This window comes from Carya illinoinensis, chromosome 5 (genome assembly GCF_018687715.1).
Source record: "Carya illinoinensis cultivar Pawnee chromosome 5, C.illinoinensisPawnee_v1, whole genome shotgun sequence".
In the NCBI taxonomy this organism is placed as follows: domain Eukaryota; kingdom Viridiplantae; phylum Streptophyta; class Magnoliopsida; order Fagales; family Juglandaceae; genus Carya; species Carya illinoinensis.
In genome coordinates, this window is record NC_056756.1 from 37,209,122 (window position 1) to 37,220,827 (window position 11,706).

General features: G+C 35.4%; 1 protein-coding gene across 2 annotated transcripts; it reads left to right on the forward strand.

Moving 5' to 3' along the window:
- Positions 1-1,774: 1,774 nt before the first annotated feature.
- Positions 1,775-5,649, forward strand: LOC122308894 (protein IQ-DOMAIN 21). Of its 2 annotated transcripts, none has more exons than XM_043122172.1 (5): positions 1,775-2,012; positions 2,535-2,677; positions 4,050-4,337; positions 4,416-4,775; positions 4,873-5,649. In XM_043122172.1, exons 2-5 carry the CDS (start codon positions 2,597-2,599, stop codon positions 5,503-5,505), a joined length of 1,362 nt encoding a protein of 453 aa, XP_042978106.1. In that variant the 5' UTR covers positions 1,775-2,012; positions 2,535-2,596; the 3' UTR covers positions 5,506-5,649. The 2 variants fall into 2 exon arrangements, with proteins under 2 accessions (XP_042978106.1, XP_042978105.1); XM_043122171.1 differs by having other exon boundaries at positions 1,776-2,012; positions 2,587-2,677.
- Positions 5,650-11,706: the final 6,057 nt, after the last annotated feature.

The window sequence follows — 11,706 nt, forward strand, 5'->3', positions numbered from 1 at the left end:
TAAACTTTATGGTGAGGCTAATCATAGTGTAGGACCAGTAGTGGAAGACTCATAAGCAAAGGGACCAAATTAAGTACGTAAACATTAATTATTTTGAGCGCACACATATACATTTATTTATGAAACACTAATGTTGTTCCCCTCCCGCTCTAAACTGTACCTTTTAAAGAAATACAAAAACAAACTATTTTTTATTAGTGAAACTTACTTATTTATAAATGACTTAGATAAGACTTACCTATTTGAAAATCGTATCTAGCATTACTCTTTAAAGATAATACCAATTTTGAAAGTGTAATGATCTCTACTTCCAACCAACTTTTTCGCAAAATTTGGTAGATTTGTTCTTCGATTATGAATAATGTTGTGGACCAAACATAAAAGAAAATTTAAGGAAACTTAATTTGGACATATAATTTTCATGAAAGGTTAATTAGCATTTATTCCTTTAAATCTCTTAAGGTCTCTCTTTTAAATATTTAATTATCAAAGTAACTAATTAGAAAGTTAGAACGGGTTCGAATGCCAAATTATACAAGTAATGTTATAGTTCATACTCTCATCTTATTTTTATCTCATTATGTAATATGTGTCATATTTATTATTTAATAATCACAAATAAGTATCTAATAGAGAATTATCTAATGGTGATAAATGTATTGCATCTTACATAATATGATAAGAATAAAATGGTAATATGATATATAGAACTTTCTATAAAATTTAAGAAATTGAGATTCTCTCAAATTTTTGTCTAACTTAGATCATGTGATACAATATTGAATGTTTATGTGGATTCACATTAACCAAAACTTTCGCGTGGAACTGAGTTGTTGGTCTCGTATGTGAATATCTAGGATTATCGTATTTTGTTGAATATTATGACTTCGAGTAATTATTATAAAAAATTTTTATTTATAAGTCGGCGTAGATAATATGCATAGTAAAGTGCTTTGTAAGTCTTGTTTTTATCTTTCTTTCTATTTTCTTGGTAATTAGGTTTGGGAAATTCTATAGACTACACCCCATCCAACTATAATGAGGTACATGTGATATTATTGATCAGCCTGTATATCTTTTTCTTTATAAAAATAAAAGATGGTCCAAGGGTGATGGGAGTGCCATATTTTATATAATACAATAAGAGTATGATGAAAGTGTGGTTTTTAGCAGGTTTTGGTAAGAAACACTATCATTTTTTTTAGTTAATTTATTTTCAAGTCAGCATATAGATTATAGCATTCACATAATTTAAATGATAAGATTTGATTTGTAAAATTTAAAATTTAAAACTTATCTTTCAAATCAAATTATACAATGTAAGCAATTTATTAGACATGCTCTACTCACCCATTCGAGAATATAATTTTTTTTTTTTTCCTTAAATGTAAAACAAAAAGAAAACCCTTTTTAGGTCCATAGCTGATAAGATCTAGAGGGGAGGGAAAAAAACATTTAAATTTTAAATCCTAGACTTCTCATTATCCGAGATACTCAAGAATTTTATCACTAATCATAGAACAGCATTACACTTTAATATTCAAAATCTTATTCATTTTCTTCTCATCCAATCGGAAATTAAAGAAATAATTCTCTACAAATTACTGGCATGCCAATAAATTAGTTCACGGCACCATTTTAAGGAAGGAAAAAAAATAAAAATAAAAATAAAAAACAGATGTGTATATGTAAAATATATATTATTTATATATTTTACTTTCGCCCCTTTGATGGTTGGAAAAAGTGGTTCAACTTGCACGTAGAGGAAACCGTAACAAAGGCATCTATAACGTGGGTGAGGTCTCACCTCCGTGAGTTTGATAAATACCAACGGCGATCGCGCGAGCTCGTAGTTACTGGTTTCACACCCCCCTCATCTCTCTCTCTCTCTCTCTCTCTAAGAGTTATCTCCACAACCAAACCTTTCTTTGAGATGCATGTAAAATGAGAAGGAGAAGATGTGAAAGCCCAAGCCAACAGACCAAAAATCCCACAGTTACTGAACACCTCAGGTTTGGTTCATTTCCCATTTCAAGGGTCTTCTTTTCCATTCATCTACTACTTCTCATTTGCTTCTTCGATCTCTGTACGTCTCTAATCTGTTTGCCTCTGTTTCAAAGGTTTCTAGATATTGGCTGAGGCCTCTCGCTTTCACTTTTTACCAAACCGACACATTTAGCTGTGAACATACACGTCTTTTTTTCTTTTTTTTAATTGGTTCAAGCTCTAGCATTTTGTGGGATTTTCTTTTACTCGATTAAATCAAAGTTCTGGGTTGAAGTTTCTTTTTTTTTTTTTTTTCCTGATTTTTTGGGCTGTGAATTAATTCAGTGAAGCTAGCTAGCCAATCGATCCTCTTTTTTTTTTTTTTTTTTTTTTTGGAGTTTTAGATGGCCAAGATTGTCAATACATGTTGTTTTCCTTGTCTATGATCTCTATGATTTTGTACATTGGTGTTCAGTTTTCTGATCAAGCTGTGTTCTTGATATTCTTGTTCTTCTTCTTGGAGTACTGATGCAAATGTGACTTTCAAGTTCTGACATGGGTATTCTGCTAATATGACGGCGACAATCGGAATCCGTTCAGTTAACCGGAGATGGGGAAGAAAGGAAGTAGCTGGATCTCGTCGGTGAAGAGAGTCTTCAAACTTTCACCGAAGGAATTGCCTGAGAAAAAGGTTAAATTTTTATAATTTAATTTTTCTTCATATAATTACTTTTTAATTTTCATTTTAGTGGTACACCTAATCTTAAGCCATACACAAAATCCAAAACTGACCGTTTTCAAATCATTCATTTTTGCATTAAAATTGTAATTTAAAAATATTTAATCAAATTATTTGACACTAATTGTCCAGCACCGGAAGTTAGAGACAACGGGAAGCAGCTGCATAATTGAGAGAGTAATGAAGGATTTGCAACATATAACTGATAATTATTATGCTTTAAATTATTTGTTTTTATATGATTTGGATAATATTTACAATAAATAAAGTACAAGGGCTAGATCCCAAACAAAGCAAACAAATAATCCCACTCACCATTGATGTAATTAGTCAAAATAATTATATTATATTAAAAAAATAACGTAATCAATTATATTAGTGTAATGTATAAGAAGTATGCAAACGTGACTGCACATAATATATATATATATATATAAAGAATCATAACATTGTACATTCATAAATCGAGTCTGACCAACAAAAAAATTGTGGTGGAGAGTTTCCCCTTTAGATAGTAAAATTAACCAGACCATCGTGACCATCTTTAGAAGTGACAATATGGTTGAGGTGGGGGAGCCACATTAAGAATATATACCATTTTACTATATATGTGACCATGGAAAATGCTAATTAAGATGTGAATATATGTATATATATGGTCCCCCTTACAACATGACCAAATAATGTTGTAAGGCTCATGACATATTGTTATCATGCCACCTAAGCTATCATGTCATCCATCTTCATTAGCATGTGGTTGCTAAAGTTAGATCTCCACCATTCCAAGAGATATTGTGTTGTCTTTTCAATTTAAAAAAACAAATATAGGTGCTACATTTTAATTGACATTAAAAATTTATTACAATTTTTTATTACAAAAGTTTCGGTAAATGAATGATAATCGCTAGTAGAGAAATACTATTTATTATTCTTTTCATTATTTGATGTGGTATTAAATGATTGAAATACTATATTTATTTGTAATTACTTGGAGTTATATCAAAGGATGGTTGAAATACTATCTTTATTTGTAATTACTTGGAGGTATATCAAAGGATGATTGAAATACTATCTTTATTTGTAATTACTTGGAGGTATATCAAAGGATGATGATATTGTTAATTAAAAGCATGAGGAATAGCCTTATTCAAAAGTCTAATTATATACAAATTGTCAAGAGTCTAATGACCTGATGGCATATGATCAGTTTTCCAAATAGAAAATTTGGGTTTGAAACTCTCACGGCTTACCCTTATTATAATATATATATATATATATACACAAATTAAGGTGGCAGTGCTAAGCGATTTCATTACCTTTTCAGGGCAAGTCGGAGAAATGGCAGCATGATGCTCCAGAAGTATTGTCATTTGAGCATTTCCCCACGGAAAGTTCAGCGGACATCACAAATGATGAGAGCACAGCATCGACTCCCGCAGCCGAAGATAGAAACCATGCCATTGCCGTCGCGGTGGCAACTGCTGCAGCGGCAGAAGCAGCTGTTGCAGCAGCTCAAGCAGCGGCTAAAGTTGTTCGACTGGCCGGCTATGGGCGCCACTCTAAGGAAGAAAGGGCTGCAACCCTTATACAATCATACTACAGAGGCTACCTAGTAATTAATAATATCCTTATCCGGTGATCATTTTCTTATACACTGTAAAATAGCCTAATAATGTGTCAATTTTGGTAGGCTCGAAGGGCTTTGAGAGCTTTGAAGGGATTAGTTAGGCTGCAAGCACTGGTGAGGGGACATAATGTGCGCAAGCAAGCACAAATGACAATGCGTTGTATGCAAGCACTGGTGCGAGTCCAAGCAAGAGTCCGTGCGCGCAGACTCCAACTTGCCCATGAGAAGCTTCAGAAGAAAGTAGAAGAAGAACAAAGAGGAATGGAGGAACAACAGAAGACTAAAAGCCCAATGAGAAGTTACGAGATGGAAGGTTGGGATAATAGGCGTCAAATTTCAGATAATGTGCAGGAAAACGCTTCAAAGAGACATGATGCTCTCATGAAAAGGGAGAGAGCTCTTGCTTATGCTTTTACCTACCAGGTTAGTGACATTTTGATTGGCATTTTACAAGTAGTTTTATCACTTGTTGGAGACAGCTAAATTTTGGTTTTTACTAACTTTTCTTTTCCTACAATAGCAACAACAACAGCAGCAGCAACAGCTCTTTCAGTCAGATCTTGACAACGATGATTTTGGGCTGTACCCTAACGAGCACGAAAAGGCCCAATGGGGATGGAACTGGCTCGAGCGTTGGATGTCGTCGCAACCATACCGTGCCCGTCACTCTGGGCACCATGGTACCTCTTACATGCCTCTTGTTACGACCACCACTACCACCGGTACCGACAATATGTCAGAAAAAACAGTAGAAATGGACAGTTTTGCACATTCTAGACTCAAGCGGGACTTGAATGAGTCAGGCCCATACCTAAGTAAGCAACAAGAAGTGAGCTCAAACAATGTCCCTAGCTACATGGCCCCAACCAAGTCTGCCAAGGCCAAGGTGCGCAGTCAAGGAACCGTCAAACAGACCGGCCCACATCTGCCCAGCTGGAACCAATCGACAAGGCGGGGCTTGGTTGCTGAATCAGGCTGCGACTCATCGAGCTCAGGTGGAGGAGTAACAACCTATCAAGTTCTAAGAAGCCCAAGCCCAAAAAATAATGGGACACGCCTACATACTAGACGGTCCACAGGCTGTAGCCCTAATTCTAATGGAGGGGATGATTGGCCTCTCGGTGGTCATGTTTGGAGACAAGATTTTGGTTGATTGGTGTTTGGAATGTTTATTCCCTATAAAGTGGGATAAGAACTTTGCGTTGTGAATACTTTGTCATTATTTTTTTTCCCTATTTGCCTGATTGATGTTATAGACAATATTCCTTGAGGCTTGTGGTAATATATATTTTTCAATTCAATTCAATTCAAAATATAATGTACATAAGAAAAATTCTAAACATAAGCCTATACACGCACACCATTTATTTTTTAAAATTTTTTTATTTTTTTATTTTATCAAATGTTTGATATATGAATAATGAATAGAAAAACTAAATTAGTTTAAAAAAATAAATCTAAAAAAATTTAAAAAAATTTAAAAAAATAAAAAAATATGAGATGTGTAGTGTATGAGACTTATGAGTAGCAATGCTCTTCATCTAATATATATATATAATATAGATATGATTTGTCCAAAAAATTAATATATGAGATTTAAGTTTTTTATTTATGACCTTAATCTTCGTTCATTTATTAACTTCTTTATCTTTTCGCGCGTGCATCAACTATCAAAAATCGTTTTTTCCTCAACTATACCTAGATCACGTCATACTAGATGGACGAAAATGATGATGTCACAAAATCTCTTTAGATTATATTGTTGAGAAAATAACCACACCCACAACATGTCTCCACTTTTTCTCTCTTTTAAAAAACCACACCACACTTGTGGCACCCCATTTCTCATGAAGGTCTAGGCGAGAAGGATTTGTAGTTTTAAGGATGTTGACTAACGGTCAACACTCAAGAGGGAATTGGAATAGATGTATAATTTTCAGGAGGGAATTACACTTGTAAGATGTCTTAACTATAAAAATTATAGCAGAAATTTAAATAGAATACGTTGTAGTAACGATGCTAACATTTAAGTACCACAATGCTAAACTTTATGGAAATGGGGCTTTTCGCCTTTCATTAAATCCCAAAACATTATATCATTCAAAAGTGCATAAAGTTAGTCACCATAAGATGGCAAACTTAATGTTGTACATCTTAATGTAAGACACAAGATAGCTACAATGGGTACTGGTACTAAGGCAGGTACTAGTCTCTATAATCAGGAATCGGGTGAGATTGACTCTTTTTCCTTGGGCATTATGCTAGAGCTTGAACATTTATCAAGTCTATGGTCCCGAGAATGAAACCATAGATAGATTAGGCAGTTATAACAAAATTGCTAAGGAGATGAATCACCCACACTTTTACAGCTACACACATCCTTAAATATGGCGAGAAATCACCCTCTAGGGATGTTATCATTTCTTTATAAAAAATACATAAAATACATTAGTAATAATATGATGAGAAATAATACATCTCTAATATAAGTATAAAACCTGTAAAAATCAATATTTAGCTTATTTTAGCCCAATAACATTCTTCAACCACAAATGTGCTTATCACATAGATATTTGCCACACAGGCAAATGTTCGCCACACAGTCGAGTATTTCGCACTCAGGCTTCTCACGCAGAGATACTTGTTACATCAGGATGCTTCTACCCAGCCAACCAACACCAGACACCACCATGTAATACATCAAGGGATCCCAAATCTTGACTATTAGGTGCGGCCAAATACAACACCCTTTCACCCCCAACCCCCACAAGGCATTCTCTTGCTTGTTTGAAGCATGTGGCAACCTTTTGCATAATGGTTTGGAGAACACTCCGTCTCGTCCCATGAGTATAGATTCACAATACCGACTTCTCACATAGAGATAGACACTCTCACAGATAGATAAAGGGTTCCCACACGGGACTCAGGATCATGAATTGAAAACAGATAAAAACATTCAAAATAATGAAAATTAGTACCTAAATATAAATATAAACATAATGATTAAAATATTTATTCATGCTTGCAGAATGGGAGGAGAAATTACAAATAAGTAATCCAACGCCTATTATGCACAACATTCACTCTCACATTACCCAACACTGTCTTAGAAACTATCTTGCCTTCCTACATTGGAAGTTTTTTTTGTTGCCACTCTGCTCCTTGCTTCCTAAAGTAGTTGACTTCACAAGCTCTTTGGTGAATAAAGTTTGAAAAGTGAGATCTCTTCCCATGTTTAGGTCCTTTAAATAAGGGTGGAATTATTAGATATCCTTTCTGAGGAATCTCTAACTCCAAATATGTTGTATGGATTTTCTTTAATCTGTTTGTCACACTACAGGATGACAAAGACATACTACCAAGCCTGGTCCACACGCTTGGTCCTCTAACTTTCCTTAAGCATGGCTTAAGTCATACTACTACATCAGATGACGTGACTCATCAAGCTTTCACCTTTCATTGCAGAGCCACTTCAAATGTGACCATTCAAATGGAGTGTAGGCTTCTGCATACAACATTAGCACCTTTCTGAGCCCTTCCGTGTTATTTCAAAAAGTTATCAATCTCATCCTAGGCGAGTAATCCTATCTCGCCTTAGGCGGGTAACTCTTGTCTCGTCCAAGTTCACCAGCCTCTTTAGCTTCTCATTCTTGTCTTCATAGTAGGTGACTTTTCTAGTTTACCTACTATAGTTGAGACACTCATCCCCACCTCACTCTGTGACATATCAACCAAGCCTCCTACAAGGTGTTTACTCACCCATAAGTTAGACTAGTTGCAGTATGCATTTCTCACTGTCACTTTCCTTAGAATAGTATGGAGTATTTCTTATCTTTTGCCTTCCACTCAACTCCAAGAATGGGTTGTCCCATTTCGCGCCAAATTGTTACTCACATCCTCCCCACCTTATAAGGAATTTCATCTTTGAAACTCGGTTAGGCTCTCCCTTCCCTAGTCTTCTCAAGGGAGGCAAGTTTAGACGGGGAACCCGTCAATGCCTCTTGTCACCTTCGACTTCAAATGGGGATTTCACTCAATTGCGTCAATGGGCTAACCTTTTTCATCATAGGCTGAGAGATGGGATGACTCCTCATGTCTCATCTGTCTTCTTTTTTAACCGTGTCTAGCGATCATGGTCTCTTGTATCCTAGCACCCAGGCTAGGTTCAACTTTATAAGACGTTGGTGAATCTTCACACTTGCCCTTATCTGGCTCATCACTTTGCAACCTCGTCCTCTTTCCTTCTTTATGTGCCACACTCGTATCGACAGAGAATACTTCTGAACAGGCGATCATCATCCATCTCTAACATTTCAAATATTAGATCCCTGTCCCTCCGAGCACTCTCCTCATCTCGATGACGTTCCTCCTCTAGCCATCATTGTCTGAGTGCTCTCTTCTCCTTCTCAAGTGGATCTTCTAAGAACTGATGCCTGATTTCGGGAGTCATGGCCACCCTCCCTGCTATTCTTTTCTCCACCACCATTTGGTCTCCTAAGGGGTGCTGATATTTAGTCAAAGATTAGGGAGAGTGATGGTTTATTTATAGCCGCGTCCTTCCTTGTATGTTGTCTATCTTACCTGTATCTCGTTCGTTCCAGCTCATAATTAAGGCTCAAATAAATATGAGAGCTACTCCCACATGATTTGCTCACTTTTCCATGTAAATTCCTCATTTCCTGCGTCTCCCCAGTGTATCTTTACCAAGGGTAAGACCTTAGATTTCAATCTCTACTCCTTGCTATCTACTATACATACCGACTTTTCTTCGTATGTAAGATTCGATTGTAAATGAACTTGTCTGATTTAGTTACCCACGGTTGTTGGCTCTTGAAACTTCTCCTAAGTGAGGAAATGTAGAAAACATTGTGAATACCTTCGTATTCCGTAGGCAACCAAACTCAATATGCCATTGGGCCGACTTTTTCCATCACTTGGTAAGGTGCACTACATCTTGGGCTCAACTTTCTTTTTAGCCCAAATCTTTTAATACCCTTCATTGGGGACACCTTAAGATACACCTAATCACCATCTTCATAAATTAATTCTCTCCTCCTATTGTCAGTGTAACTCTTCTACATACTTTGGGTTATAGCCACCCTTGCCCTGTAGAAGTTTGACTTGTCCCGTCATCTCCTACTCCTAAATGATCTTTGGTCCAAGTAACTGGGTCTCTCCAACTTCATCCCAATAGATAGGTGACCAACACTTCAATTTATAAAATGCCTCATAAGGGGCCATTTGGATAGTCCCTGATAGCTATTATTATATGCAAATTCAATAAGTAGACATGTTGCTCTCAAGGTCCCTTAAAATCTAGTATACATGACCTCAACATATCCTCCAAAGTTTGGATGGTCCTTTCTGATTGTGGAACCTCGCCACTTCCCTTATGTACAACTAGGTGAGCTTTCCCATCATATCCATAGTAGTGACTAACAAGAAGTGAGCACTCTTAGTCAATCGGTCCACTACTATCCATATTGCATCTTTACCTATAGGAGTTCAAGGTAATCCAATCACGAAATCCATAGCGATATCTTTTCATTCCTATTCAAGAATGGGTAAAGGTCGCAAGTTTCCCACCGGTAACTAATGCTCTACCTTTACCCTCCTACATGTATCACATTTGTCCCTTTCCACCAATAGCCCTTCTTAAGATCTTAGTACATTTTTGCTCCTGCCGAATGCATGGCTTATGGCAAGGAATGGGCTTTTGCCAACATTCCTTGTATAACTTCTGGGTTATTTGGGATCGCTTTCCACCATCCGGATAACAAGATCCCATCCTCGCCCAAACTAAAATGTGCAAGTCCTTTGCCTCTACCAATTTTCCATCACATCTCCAACGACTTCCAATCCTTCTTCTATTGCTTTTACAATTTCTTGAAACCATTTATCCTTAACTATTGTAGTGCGACAAGAACCTTCTTGTGACCTGTCTTTCACCAATAAGTGTCTCATGTTTTCTAACAGTGAATCTACCTCCAAAATTTCCTCCTTATCCCTTGTCTTCAACTTGCGACTTAGGGCATCAGCGACTAACTTAGCCTTGCCCAGGTGAAACTTAATCTCACACTAGTAATCTCTGATGGTCTTCAACCATCTTTGCTATCTCATGTTGAAGTTCTTCTACGTACACAAATGCTTCAATTTCTAGTGGTCTGTGTACACCTCACACTCTTCCCCATATAAGTAGTGTCATCATATCTGCAAGGCAAACACTACTAATGCTAATTCCATGTCATTGAAAACTCCCACATTGTTCACTACAGTTTCTACAACCAATTAGACTAGCAAATTCTAATTCAATGAGAAATCCATTCCTTTTGAACCAAATCCCTTTCATGATCGACCCTACTTCTTTTAGCTATTGTCTATTACATCTTCTACTTAAAGACCTCCATAACTGCATAAAGTCATGTTCTCCACTTGAGCTTTTTTTAAGAAGGCTTCCTTTTTCTGCCCACACATCTTGAGTAGAAGGACAGCTCCAAATAGCATGCATTACTGATTCATCTTCCACCAGTAGGGGTGAGTTCGGTCCGGTCCCGGTAGGTTTTGTGGAACAGACCTATTCGATCAGGATTTCTCCACCCTGGACTGGACCGAACTCCCTAAGGGTCGGGACGGTCCGGTCCGGTCCGGTCCTGTCTATTCGGTCCACAGTTGACTTTTTTTTTTGTTTTAATTCTATGACATTTTGTTTAATACTTATGTAATTATATTATGATATATTTAATATATATAGTATACTATTATATATATTAATATATATATATATTAGTAATATGCTAATACTATTAGTCTATTAGTATATAGTAAATTAGTAATAGTTATTAACTTATTTACTATAACTAATAATACACTAGTACTAATACTATAACTAATAACTATATGTAATAATAGTAATACTATATGTAATATACTAGTATTACTATATCTCTTCAAACACCACACATTGATTAATACTCTATGTAATACTATATTAAATAATAGTAATACTCTTATTACTAATACTCTATGTAGTTATATTAAATACTATATTACTAATACTCTATGTAATTATAATGATTTAATACTAACATATTACATATTAAGTTAACTATACTAATACATTATAAATTTATACATATATGATATATTATAATTTATATCATAACTCTTATAATATGTTAATATATTAATATATACTAGTACTATATATTATAGTTAATAGTTATACATTAAACAATATAATAATACATTGATACTAAATATATATAGTTATAGACTTATAATGATTTAGTTATTATGAATTTATGATTAGTATAACTATATAATAGTATTTGTATTAGACTATTAGTAATTTAGT

Bases quoted from the DNA above. Each gene is read 5' to 3' on its own strand.
- LOC122308894 (XM_043122172.1), top strand. From the start codon at position 2,597: ATGGGGAAGAAAGGAAGTAGCTGGATCTCGTCGGTGAAGAGAGTCTTC. The intron at 4,338-4,415 runs GTAATTAATAAT...CAATTTTGGTAG, and splicing joins CATACTACAGAGGCTACCTA to GCTCGAAGGGCTTTGAGAGC. The intron at 4,776-4,872 runs GTTAGTGACATT...TTCCTACAATAG, and splicing joins CTTATGCTTTTACCTACCAG to CAACAACAACAGCAGCAGCA.